This window comes from Calonectris borealis, chromosome 2 (assembly GCF_964195595.1).
Source record: "Calonectris borealis chromosome 2, bCalBor7.hap1.2, whole genome shotgun sequence".
NCBI classification, from domain to species: Eukaryota; Metazoa; Chordata; class Aves; order Procellariiformes; family Procellariidae; genus Calonectris; species Calonectris borealis.
This window is the reverse complement of record NC_134313.1, coordinates 33265696-33280122: the sequence shown is the minus strand read 5'-3', so window position 1 is coordinate 33280122 and position 14427 is coordinate 33265696. Positions and strand designations below refer to the sequence as shown.

At 39.0% G+C, this 14427-nt stretch overlaps 1 protein-coding gene across 1 annotated transcript in view; it reads right to left on the bottom strand.

Moving 5' to 3' along the window:
- Positions 1–14427, bottom strand: part of TPD52 (tumor protein D52) — a 129736-nt gene that overhangs the window by 61737 nt on the left and 53572 nt on the right. Inside the window, exon 6 of the mRNA XM_075141606.1 lies at positions 3849–4030. Coding sequence (XP_074997707.1) covers positions 3849–4030 — 182 coding nt within the window. The remainder of the gene's footprint in view (positions 1–3848; positions 4031–14427) is intronic.

Sequence of the window (14427 nt, the reverse complement as noted above, 5' to 3'; positions counted from 1 at the left end):
TTACTCACCACCTGCTGACCAATGCCCAGCCAGTTCCCGAGCAGCAGTCCCCCCCCCCCCAGCCAACTCCCCCCAGTTTATATACTGAGTATGATGCCATATTGTATGGAATACCCCTTTGGCCAGTTCGGGTCAGCTGTGCTGGCTATGCCCCCTCCCAGCTTCTCACTGGCAGGGCATAAGAAGCTGAAAAGTCCTTGACCAGTGTAAGCACTACTTAGCAACAACTAAAACATCAGTGTGTTATCAACATTAGTCTCATCTGAAATCCAAAACACAGCACTATACCAGCTACTCGATGATCTTAGAGGTCTTTTTCAACCTTAATGATTCTATGATTCTACTAGGAAGAAAATTAACTCTACCCCAGCCGAAAGGAGGACAGTCAGCAAGTGAATTAAGAGAAATAACAGTAACAAAGCCTTACTGCAGTCACCAATGTAAGCTGATACAGATCTAGATACACACTGCAAATTCTACCCAGTTACTTTCAAGCTTTGTTAGAAGATACTCTAGCACTAGTTTGACCTTTATCCTGGTGATCAAAAGCAGTTACTGCTTTCGAAAGAGAAGTCAGCGTCCATCTAAGCCTTCACACTTACTAAGAGGCCAGCGTATGAAGATATTACATTTGTTTTGATAAGGCAAACTTCACTCTGTAAATCAATGAGCTGCTGTCTTTACTATGTAGGCAGATCAAAGCAATTGTACAAGCAAAAGCATAAGTCTTCCCACTACTTTTTAATAAGCAGGGAGATCTAAATTCAGCAGCACCTGAATGCTATTGATGACATGCACAGCTAGCTAAGACAGCAGTTTTCCATGTTTATTATTGATTCCACAAGTACTTTGCAAATTTCATGTTACAAATCCCAGTTAGAAATGAACTGGTACAACTATGTTATATGACACAGCACCTTATGACAAGCTACAAGCTAAACAACAGAACAAAAGTTGCCTGTGACTGCAATTAAATGGAGGTTAATTTTAGAAATTCCAATTCCAGAAACACAATGAATAGGAAAAAGGTGGCAAGATTTAAGTTATTTATTTTCTTATACAAATGTTTTTATTTAGAGGATTAGGTCTGTATAGCATTTAAACACTTAAGAACTCAGAGACAAGTTCAGGTTCCTGGACTGACCTGAGGAGAAAGGGGATTTAAATCAGCCACCTACATCTCAAATGAATGCTCTAAGTCCATTAGATATAGAGTATCAACACTACTACTTCCACTGCCACTACATCCTCAATGTTGTAAATGCTGTCTATAACATTTTGTGAACTACCGCCTTTAGTTCCAAATTTTATTTCATTAAAATGCCCAGGCTGTTAATTTCCCTCTCTCCACTCCCACTCAAAAGCAGTGAGAAAGAAGTATAAAGAAGCTTTATGTGGACCTGCTTGTTTTTATCATTATAACAGGCAACCAAAAATATAACTGGTCTAGATCCTCTCAGTCCCAGCCTTATGCTCCCAGCATTCAGTGGACAACTGACTCACTCTGAAGCATCTGCTCCAACAATAGTTTCCTTGGGCCTCATTTTCCACTGTACCACTGCAACTTGCACCAGAGACATACAGCATTAGGAGAAAGATGAGAGCAGGGAAGGAGTGGAAAGATACTTGTCTGCCTGTGAGCTTTTTTAGAAAGACATATTTCATTACTTTCCCCCAATTTGTCTTGCCACCCAAGTATTCCAGAGCACCATGACAATATGAGATACTAACACCACACAAGGAAATGGCAAGCACTGGGCCCAGCATTCACAAGGTGAATGAATGGTAAGTAGGGATTTGAAGACAATGCACGAAGTTGCCTGCTCCCCAAACCTGGGAGGAAACACACAAGCAAACACGCTACAAGTTAAAGGGGGCTGCACTGCAAGCAAGGAAGGGACATGAGTGCATGGAGCCTTGCTATGAACCATGCAAGGAGACAGTTGAGAGCTACGAGTCAGAATCAGAGAGGAGACCAACAGAGACACTGTCACGGTGGATGTGTGCTATGGGCTGTCTGATCAGAAAGAGGGAGTGGATGAAGCCTCATTCAAACAACGAGAAGCCACCTCATGATTACAGGCCTTGATTCTCACAGGGGACTTCAAATGTCTTGATGTTTGCTCAAGCAGAAACAAACACAGAGAGGAGCAAGCAATCCAGAGCAAGTGCCCTGGTGATATTTTTTTGCCAGAGGTGCCAGACGGCCAACTAGGGCAGGTCTTCTGCTGGACACGTTACTCACGGGCAGGAAAGAACTGTTCGGGAATGTGGTAGCTGATGGCAGCCTCGGCTGCAGTGACCACCAATGACAGAGGTTAAATGCTGAAGGAAAGTGAGAAAGGCAAGTGGCAGAAGAGAGATCTGGGCTTCAGGACAGCAGACTTTGGTTTATTCAGGGTAGACAAGAAGTCGTCCTGATGTGAAAAGGTGCGCGGAAGAGGCCATTGATCTGTAAGGACAAACTCCTCAATACTCTGGAAGAGTCTTCCCCAATGTGCAAAAGTCAAGCAGGCCTAGCAGAAGCCTCGCTCAGCTGAACAAGGTGCTTCAGTCTGAACCCTACCACAAAAACAAAATGAATGGGCATAGATTCAGATGAATATAGAAACACTGCAAGAATGGGATTGGGAAAGGCAAAGCTCATCTACATTTAGAATTAGCAAGAAACACAAAGAGCAACAAGGGCTTTACCACTACTGCAGCAGCAAAAGACTAAGAAAATCTTCGCCTGCTGCCAAATGTGATGGGCATAAAGGACTCAGCTTATCCTGGGCCATCAATTACATTTGCTTTGAAAGTCATAGACCTGTCAAAAAACGGAAGTTGAGTATACAAATGCTCTGATAAAATACTATCACAAACTTGCACACAAACGTGTGATTATTTCTGTTAAATCTTTTTAAAAAAAAAGTCAACTATTTCAGAACTGTTTATCACAGGAATGTTATTTAATGGTTTAGACACAGTGATCTTGCAGATTAACAAAGATGCTTCTCCTCTCTCCAGGAAAAAAGAGGGAAAAGAGATGGACTAAAATATTCTGATGTTATGAATTCAAAAACATAGTTTTTAATATGTAGGCAAAATACTAAGTGTTAAAGCAACCTGGAGACAAATTAAATGGAAAAGATATTTTTGAATAATACATAATCATAGGGTGCTAAAGACAGTTCAGAAGCTTATAAATGCTATTTCCACTAGAATTCATTGCTTCCTTATCTTTTAGCTCTTCAACTATTGCATTCCCCAGCACACCTGTTCTAGTTCCACCACAGTTGTTATAGTTCAGGACACACAGTGAAACTTGCCACCAGAATCTATATAAAATCTTCTACAACATGGAATATTCAACCATATTAGCACTGATCATCTGTTACGAACTGTATTATCACAAATAACGTGTAAACTCCCTAGTACATCACCTCATGTACATAAATTTAGCATAGATCCTGCCTAAGGAGGCTTACAATTTACATGGGCTTAAAGTTCCACATTCACAAAAGTCCCAAGTATTTCAATAAATAGCGCTTGTTTTAACAACTCTGATGATAACGATTTCCCCCTTCCTCAGTAACTTCGTTTGGTCATCGTAAGTTGGAATAACACAGATAGCAATAATGCAAACTTGCAAAGGAATCTGCATTCAAGACAATGACATCTGAGCTACGCAGATCTGTTTGTGATCATACTTTCATTCTGCACAATACATTAACTTCCATAGTTTAAACCACAAAATTCATACAAACTATCCAAGCTCAGTCCAGAAGATAGTCAAGTCCCAGTAGTTAAGAATTTCAGTATGTCGTTCACATATGTTAATCGCTTACCATAAGTTTATTACTTACTTTCCATCTACTTCTGGTCTTTTGCACACACAGTGAAACTTGCCACCAAAATCTATATAAAGATCATCTTCTACAACATGGAATATTCGACCAATGGCAATTTTATCTTTGGCAGGTCCCATTTGAATTAAAGGAGAGCGTCTCAACATGGATGCAAAGGATTCCGATTTCTCTGAAGGAACCTACAGATAAATAAACAAAAAAAAACATTTCACAAAACGTACTATCTGAAGGAGGAATTAAATTAAACTTGCAACATACAAAAAGGCTTTAGCGACTAAATTATAAGTAAAGACTTCATGTGTCCAGCGCATTTTTAGTAAGACTTCTAAGGAGGCATCTGGTACACCTCTCCAACCCCAAACATTTTGCATGTTAAAGATAAAGCTTTCATTAATTCAGTCACACAAAAACATAACACTCTGCATCTCCTGAAAACATCTGCCAGTTCTACTATTGGTTAGGTAAGTTGATTTAAAAATGCATTCCCAATATTACGAGATACTCCTGCAGAGAACATCTCTCATCTCTTTGTTATCTCCTTGGTGAAAACCAAAACAGAATTAGTACCTTGCAGCTATTCATACAACTATTTAATAATTAATAATACTTAAATCTTTATTTTAAAGAACAAAACCATTTTGCCAAAGCAGCAAAAGTAGAAAGCATGCACAGGACTGATCTAACACTAAAAAAATTTGAACCAGCACTTCTCTCATTTTACACTCTACAATATCAAAGTAAATATTTTAATTCAGTAACTAAATAAACTAAATGCCAGTTTCTTCTCATAGAGCTTCAGGAAAATGGGAAAACAAATCCTCCTGCTTTTCTTCATGGAGACATCTCTGTTCTGTGATCTGAGAAAGCTGACTATCACAGGCTTCCCATCATATGCTAGGTGAAAATACCCAGCTATGTCAAAGTGAGACTCATTCTTACATACACTTGCTCTGATATACTAAATTGACTTTTTAAAGGTTACCGCCTTTGAAATATAATTAGTAAGAAAAGCCTTCTTGCCAGTAACGAATTAAAGGGGAGATGCATTTTGGAAGCAATACGTACCTGAAATCTGAAAGTGAATCTAAGCAAATCATTTTATAGATGGATAAACAGATTCACAAAAAGAGAGCCTATTAATTTCCCCTCACATTTAGCAGTAATTAACTGATATAATAATTACTTCATGTAAGATTTCATGTAAGATTTTCAAGCCAGCAGAAGAACTAAACAGAACAAAATAATCAAGCAATTAAGGGTTTAGAGATCTGTTGGCTTCAGTGACACACTTCCCCATTGACTACTTCAAGTGGATGCTGAAAATCCATCTATATTTTATATGAACAGAGAATAACGCCATCATTTTCCACTTGCACATTTCAAAACTTTTATTTTTGGGGAGGTTTTGAATTCCGGCTCTGCTGGAAGGCACAAACAGCACAGGTTGTTCTGATGTGACATAGCCTCAGGAATTATAAGCTAGAGATCTGACACCTGGTAAATTTTCTGCTTCAGAAACAGGAACTGTTAAATGTAGCATCCCAAGAACAAGGGCTGAACAAAGTGCAACACGTGCACACGTGCATGCACACACACATCACAAAAAGAAAGTGGCTGGTGATGGTAAACCACAAACAGAGCAGCAGGATTTTATACAGGAAAGCTAATATCAGATCAGGTTCCAAACATAGGATTGTTTGAATTTCACAATGCAGTCTAAACTTAAATACATGAAAATTGATTGTAGAGGATGCATTTGTAAGTGCTCCAAGAACAAATGCAAAATAATGGAAGCAGTAAGAGGAAGTATTTAAATGAGGTTTATCATATGAATTGAGGGGGCAGCAGCAATCTAAATGCAACTCTAAATCAATGTACAAGCCATAAGCTAAAAGTAAACATTTCAAAATTAACATCCCCTCAAAATGACTCCAACTGGGCAGGAGATTATAAATCAATCCTCATATTGAAATACCAAAGCTTGTTTTAAGGGAAACTGAGGTACAATAAAGTGCAAAATTCAGTGGTCTTCCACTGACTTTCTCACTATGAGCTCACTAGAGTTTGCAGAATCACCTAGTCGCCTTGGAATTCAAGTGCTTGACCCTGTAAAGTAACAAACACTTTTCCATCATCCTGTATGCTCATAAACATTGTTTTCAAAGATGATACATCTCATCTTAGTTATACCTTGTCACTCAACATCAAGTTACAGGAGTCAAACACAACAAAACTCCACAGTCAACTACTCTGTCCATTGAGTTGATCATTCAATTCCCTACTTCCCTAACCAGCGTTATCCCATTTCTCCATCCTTCACTCCTGACATAACTCGATTTGTCTGAGGAAGATGATGCTAATGAAAACAATCATCCAGAAAGTGACAGCAGGAACGCTCACAGCAGAGGATTTCCAGTGGACATTCAGTCTCTCAGATGAAGTAGCTGAGTGCTACATAGGAAATAACTTTCCCAAGTAAGAGCTAAAATTATCAAGAGGGGGATGCCTGCAGGGACTTAAGAAATACACATAATGTAAATACAGAAGGGCAGCATAGCTGATACTGAAAAGACAGGCACAAGTACAGTATCATCAACTGGCAGAGATGCTGGCTTTTCAGAAACCGGTGTTTTGGAATAGATCAATCTTCCAAATACTTTACCTGCTCCATCTATAAGACTGAACATCTGACAAAAATCTTTCTGGGGTCCTCCAAAAACTCTGTTAAGTCTTCTTAATTTAGGACACAGGTCTTTAAACCTTTAAACCAACCAAGCTGGCACTGCCGTGCCTCATCCTGCCCTCTCCACTCCCTCCCAGACAGAACTCCTGTCCCCTTATGCCACCACTGAAACTTGTCCTAACCTGGAGTAAGCCTGTTTCACGAATATAACAAACAAAAGCTATTTACTATCTTGTAAGGACAGTTTACTGTTGGTCTAGTTTCCAAATTAGATCACCAAAGGACCAAGTGAGCATCAGGATGAACAAACGAGAGTGTGAGAGTGCCCACAGACAAGGGCTAAGATAAGAACATGGCAGCAACGTAAACTCAGGATGATAAGGATAACTACTACCATTTCATCCCAGAATATTTTCAGTTATCCTTCATAGCAAGGCAAACTAGTAAGAAAATTGGTCTAGGAAAAAAACAAAACCAAACAAATAAAAACAAAGAAAGGCAGATTTTATCATTTGTCACCTAATGCATATATACTCCACAGCTAAGTTCAGGTCTCAGGTAAAGAGCAGCTTTGTTTTCGTATATCAACAGGATGTGAGGAGGTCCACCTCCACATTGGATTAATTTAACGAATGCTACTGGAATCAGACACTACGCTAGATGATCCATGTCCAACAACCAAACTGCCTTTTCTTATATGTAGATCATTTGGAAAAAGCCTGAGCTAGTAGAGAAGATCAAAAGAACTTCTGAGTTTGGTTTGAAGGAGATTTTCCAAAGCTATCTAGAACGCTGGCATTAGTAATGGCCATTGAACACAGAGAGCAACACTGAGCTTTTTTTAAGCAATAATACAAGTCACAGTAAATTCCTTCGTCTCTTAGTAATTACACTCGTTAAATGGCATACACTTTATTCTTGTTGCCTTCATATGATGGCACACACAGTAGGCTCCCTACCCTAAAAAAACCTGTTGCTTGTGAAATATTTATCTCCACATCATGAAGATCGGTACACTAATATACTACGGATTTCCTGGTTTTATCACCTAAAAATGGTCCATTCTAGTTAATAACATCCCTCTCTTATCTCCCTGGCAGGAAAAAATACAGATACAAAATTCTCCCATGTGCAAACTTGCCTGTGAAATAATCTCTGTACACAACACACAAGTGCTACCTTTACACACTAACAGATGTGCTCATTCCTTACTAGAACAGAGATCAAACTCACTAAGATACAGATGCTAACATACAAAGAAATCCTTGGTCATTCTTCATTGTGGACAGTTTTCCAAGAAGCCACCAGCAATCTCTTTGCATTCTATCACAGGTCTACAAGTCTACAGCGTTCTCTATTCTGCTTCCTGGAGAGGAACTTCTCAAGAGCACAAATATCTAATTTACGTATATGAGAATCCTCAAGAGACTCCATTGGTTACGGCCGTCAAAGATTCTTTTGTGGGCAGTCTAGAAACAGAGTGAGCTAAAATACAGTATTTTCCCCAGTTTTCTGCATAACCCAAAGGAGACCTCATGAAACAGTAATTTATCTCAAGTGTTTAAAGAGATTTAATGACATTTTGAGTACTTCCTACCACAATTTCTAAATCTCGTTAACTGGATTCCCCACAGTAGCACTACAGAAAAACAGTAAGACAGTAAGATAACAGGGCAACATACTTTATTAAGCACTCTACTTTTCTGATTCTCAAGGACTGTTGGCCATGCAGCTGTGATAGATAATGCATCGATAACACGTCAAGTCACAAAAATTGGAGAGTATCACAAAATTCAGAAGCACAAAGGGCACATTCTTTTCAAGTACCTGAAGTATAAAGGCTTTTTTCCCTCCTCCTTCTTAAATGCCTAACCTGTGTGATTTTCCTTCTAATTTCCAGGTTTTAAAGTTTTTCACAAATATTTGGATGCCTTTCACTTTCTGTGTGCATAGTTCAATAAAAACCAGTAGCTCTTTCAATACTCTGCTAGATGATATGTATTAACCAGAGAGTGGAAAAACTCATAGATTTAAACCCCAGTAAGATCCAAATGAAAGAAGTAACTCCAATGGAGGAATGTAACATACTATTTCTGGAGCAAAGCCGATGACTATACAAGCAGGGTGGTCCTATCCCACCCACTGAGCGATATGTCTTTAAAACCCTAGCTATGTGTTTTACATTTGCTTGCAAAGGCAAGTAGCATGCGTGTTGGAATGTGAGAGATATGGATGAAACATGGAGAAGCGAGATGGGAGATTGATGATCTGACTGCTACAATTAAGGGGTGAATGACATATTAACATCAAGCAGCCTGCAAAGAACGCAACCCTCCGTAACTATCAAATTTGTTTTCCTCAGCACTGTCATCCATAGCTAGAAAGATTTTTCTGTTCAAAGTTAGTTACATAAAACAACAACATGGGAAAACTGATTTGCAATAACAAGTTAGTATGATGCCACAATAGCTAAAGGCCCAATGGCTTGGAGATACTCAAAACTTGACTGGAAAAGGCCCTGAGCAACCTGAATCAAGTTTGTCCTGCTTGGAGCAAGGAGTCTGAACAGATGACCTCCTGAGATCACTTTCAACACATATTATTTTATTTAGGAAAGAGAGAAGACTGGGAGCCTGCTATAAAGAGTATTAAAACAAAACCTAATACAGTAAGCTACTCTCTGACCAAGTATATATTGATAAAGCACTTATTTCAACCATCAACCTAAAAAAATTTCGCTATCTACTAGCCCACCAGACCTTAATTTTCCATACCTTGTAACTACTAAAAGTGTGCACTGTTGCTTGGATATAAACCTAAATCCCCGGAATTTTTTAAAAGTTGTTGTAGGCATTACTAGGGTAACAGGTCATAGGGATTCACGCAGTTCATTTACCAAGTTCCTCTCTAGTGTACTTTTACTATTGTTTTACTCAAATGAACGCAACAAGCTCTATTTAAGCCAGAACTCCATCGTGCAGAAGAATATCACCTTAAAGGCAACAGGACCAACTCAGACACTATACCGCAAAACCTGACATCCAACAGTTAACGGCCTTCCATCCAGAAGCAGCATAACAAGCATTGCCAACTCGAGAGTTCTCCTAAATTTATCAAAGAACAAGCATGGAGCTTTGTTTTCACCACCATGGTTTCCCTGCACACTGAAGTTCTTCCAAGAAAGGAGGGTGAGGACTCAGAAGGAGCACTGAGAGGACCAATATATGATATATATTTCAGTGACTGAAATTTCAACATACAAGCATACAAGCACTTACAGCTCAAAGTAATTTCTCTGGGTACCACCTTCTTTTTACACATTAAACTATTTGGTCTAATGCTGACTGCTCTTTATTGAGAAGTTCAATATATCTTATTCTGGCCTCAGAATATAAATCACTCAAATTTTAGGCCTCATGCTTTTAACTCATCTCAACCAGAGATGTACAGCTCTCAGTCTCCCTTTGACCAAATAAGTTCAAGTACCTTCTATACCTCCAACTTTGAACACGTTCACAACTTTGTGCCTAGCAGTAAACAGTGCTTTTGGAGCTTTCTCAAAGCAAAAGCTCTGTTTCCTGTATCAGTAGGAAAGAAAAGTTTAGAAAAAAAATATTTTAAAAGTTAAGAGCCGACACTAACATTTATTACTTATTTACTCTAAAATACTGTCAACCTCTAGTAAGTGCCTAATCTAGATTTCCTAAAAAACAACCCAGACTTCGATCTTCAGCCTCATTCCACTGTACAGCTATTGTCTACCAAGACAGCATTCCCACTAAACCTGCAGAGCCCTCCAAACATCCTGCAGTCAGACTTTTTGTCTCCTCTTCTAAAGTAGCTCTGCACTGGGCAAAACGCCCCGCACTACCCACCTCAGGTCTTTACCACTCGCATCTCTACCCAAAGAACAGGCTGACACAGAATTGTTCTTTTTCTTCCTTCAAGTTTTTTAAATATTGTCCCACAGTTCACATACAGAAAGATGCAGAAAACACCATCAGTAATCGCCTCAATATATAGCACTAATTACAGTATTATGAATCCTACTCCTTTGCAGAAGGCTTGTGCCTACCATTATTTTTTCAGACAACACAAGCTACAGCTCTGCAGGCCAGGGGTTAACCTACTTTTTTATTATCAACAGATATGTAAACAATAAATAGAAACAAAATCTGATAAATACTTGTACTTGTCATATACAGTACATGACTTGCTTATATTTTGTAGTACTGGGAGAAATCATAAGTCTAAGACAAAATCTGACTCCAGAGCATCACTTGGACTTTCATGTGAAGAGTAGTGCAAAGACAGGAACAATCTCTTCAGTATGACACATACCTCCTCTTCTCCATTTCCACTGAAAAAGAGACATTTGCAAAAAATATCAAGTTACTTGTTATCCTCTTATTTGCAAACAGCATTCGTCTCAAGTAGTATTAAAGAGGACAATTTGCAAATTGCTAGCTAATATACATTATTCGCACATGGAGAATACATGCCACAGACACCAGCTTGATGCTCCAGTGACTAAAAGATGTACGAGGCTATTTTAGCCTTTTTTGAAGCCTGATGTTTAATTTTGCAACATCTACCAAGGCAAATATTAAAATGCTGTTATTTAAAAAACCCAAATGCTTATGGATAAAGCAGACGTGAAACTGTGCACATAATAGAAAGAACGGAGATTATTCTTATACAGCTCTGCATAATACAAACTAGGACACAAGTTTTAGCTAGTATACAAGTAATTAAATGCAACTGCCACAAAATTCACCTACTAAGGCTCATAAGTAACAGCACAACATCATCCCACTTACAGCACACAGTTATAATCAAAGACAGCATGAACTCAGAGTTTGTTCTTTTAAAGTCCACTGTGTTGTTTACATTTTTTCCCCACCATAATATAGCTCTTTTTCCTCCCCGATTAGTGGCCTGAGGTTTTGTCCTATTTAAAAAAAAAAAAACAAACCAAAAACATATATATCAAACAACTGAAGTTCATACTGTTTCCCAACAGATTCAACTTACAACCCAAACTGGGCAACCACAAAGACAAGGAAGATCTCTTCAGTTTCCTTTAAACAAGAGACTTTTCCATTTTATTCTACACAAACAGATAAAAGTGAAGAACTAATATAAACTTCTTGCTAACAAAGAGTTTTTAAGATTAACTACTGTATAAAGCTGAAACAAAAGCAAGATTTGTGTTATTTAATAAAACTACTAAAGGAAAATAGTCCAAAGAGAAAGCATAAAAGGAGGATCCATGATTCAAAGCAGAAATAAAAGCAGTGATTTAGGGAAAAAAACTAAGATTAATGACTGCAAAGTCACAAAGGAGAGCTCTGAAAGCAGTCAAGGAGAAAACGGGAAGCTTCCCCGCTAGTAAGCAAGAAGACATTTATAAAAAGCTTCATATGAATCGCTTCCTATGCGAAGATTGTTAGAAGGCACAATTTCTGTAAAGACAGCACTTGCACACCAGCTTACACTATGATGACCTGAATTCTTTAAGGGAATTATTTTAGTTATAAGGATTCTAATATATTCTAATATTAATTATTTAATATCTACAGTCCAGTAGAAGAAATATCAACATAACTAAAAATTCCAGCAGATACCATATTCATTAATTTCTGCCCATACCTGAGTAATAATTTGAATTGCACCCTCAATGGGAGCAAACCCCAAATTATACAGTTTTGGAATAAACATAAATAGTGTCCATACCCATCTTTTTAAAGATAAGTTTTGAAAAAAGCAGGAAAGGGGATGTCGTGGTTCAACCCCAGCCAGCAGATAAACCCCACGCAGCCACTCGCTCATCCCCCCCCCTCCGGTGGGATGGGGGAGAGAATCGGGAGGGCACAAGTAGGAAAGCTCCCGGGTTGAGATAAAAACAGTTTAATAAGTGAAATAAAACGAAGTAGAACAGTAATAATAACAATGAGAACAACAACAATAACAGAATATACAAGGCAGGTGATGCACAATGCAACTGCTCACCGACCGCATGTCACGAACGGGGGAAGGGCGAGCCCCCCCCCCCCCGGTTTTTATACTGAGCATGATGTCACATGGTATAGAATACCCCATTGGCCAGCTGGGTCCACCACCCCGGCTGTGCTCCCCCCTCCCGGTGCAAACACCGCCCAGCAACAGCCAAAGCATCAATGGGCCATCAACACTCCTTTCACACCAAACCCAAAACACAGCACACCCCAAGCTACTGGGAAGAAAGTTAACTCTGTCCCAGTCGGAACCAGAACAGGGGAGAAGAAAAGAGAACCACTTTTTAATACAACATGGTACTGCAAAACCAGTATTCAAGAAGAGCACAGTGAGCACTGAAAGCTTTTCCTCCAAAACTTTAAAGTTTGGAGGGAAAAAACTCAGATTTTATGATCAGAAAAAGAAAAGGAAAACAGCTCTTTTTCTAGAAAAGGATGAGGGAAATTGACTGCTATATTTTCACTCTTACCTTTATTAAATCTTTATTAACTTTCAAAAACCTTGCATACTTAGGGTTTTAATTGTCCACAGTTATTTCCCATCACAACCTTAAAACTACAAGAACCCCCAAAGAGCCACCAGAAAGCAAAGCAAAATTCTGCTGTTTCAACAGAAAAAGGAACATCCATACATTCTCATCAGCACCATGGAGAAATGTGGTTTTATTTTAGAAAGCAAAACAAACAAAACTCTTCAGCCAAAAAGGCTGAAAGTAAAAAGCTGAAATTAGGCATTTAAGCATCCCTTGGTAAGAAGCAGTGATATAGTGTCTTGGCAAAGCATCACTTAAATTTCACTGTAGAAATTAGGATTTTTGGCAACTAATTTACTGTGCGAGTCTAATAGTATTTTGTAAAGACCTCTTCATTAAAACCCTGACTCCTTATTTTTTTAAATACTGCAGGATTAGGCTTTAAGGAGCATAGGTACAGAAGCTAAGGTATCTCCATACTCACTGCTAACTTGAAGGTAAAATCTGGCAGTGACTTTGCTGCATATAATGTGTTAGAAGTCTCAGTGTCCCGGTGTCCTGACCTGGGAGCGCACCTAAACTGAAGTCTCTGGAGAAGAGCACTCTCTCCCCTGTGGAATATCTGAGAGAGCATGATCTACTCTGTAAGCCTTCTATACAGCTTGGACAAAACAATCTGACAATATTTTAAACCTTAGTTGTAAACCGGAGAACTTAAAGTTGCTCTTGCCAATCCATTTGACACCAGATGAGCTATAAGCCCTGGAAAATTTAGAGTATCTTACTTTATTTTTCAATTTAGTCCTAAGTAAACTACAATAATACTGGAAAAAAGCCTCTAGGAAATCCCATTTAGATAGTTACATTAAGTGGATATCCAAGCTGCTCTCATAAGGCAGAAAACACCAAAAGTAATACTGGAATAGAAACTCTGATGTTGCTTTCTTATATGCATGTATTACAATTGACACTTTTTTCATGGAATGGTTTGGGTTGGAAGGGGCCTTCAAAAATCATCTAGTCCAACTCCACTGTCATGAGCAGGGACATCTTTCACTAGTCAGGTTGCTCAAAGCCCCATCCAACCTGACCTTGAACACTTCCAGGGATGGGGCACCCACAACTTCTCTGGGCAACCTTTTCCAGTGTCCCACCACCCTCATCATTCTGCCTTTTGTCCAACCTGAATCTACCCTCTTTCACTTTAAAACCATTGCCCCTTGTCCCATCACTACAGGCGCTAGTAAGAAACATGGAGAGAGACTTTTTACAAGCCCTCTAAGTATTGAAAGGCCACAATAAGGTCTCCCCAGAGCCTTCTCTTCTCCAGGCTGAACAACCCCAACTCTCTCAACCTTTCTTCATAGGAGAGGTGTTCCAGACCTCTGATCATTTTTGTGGCC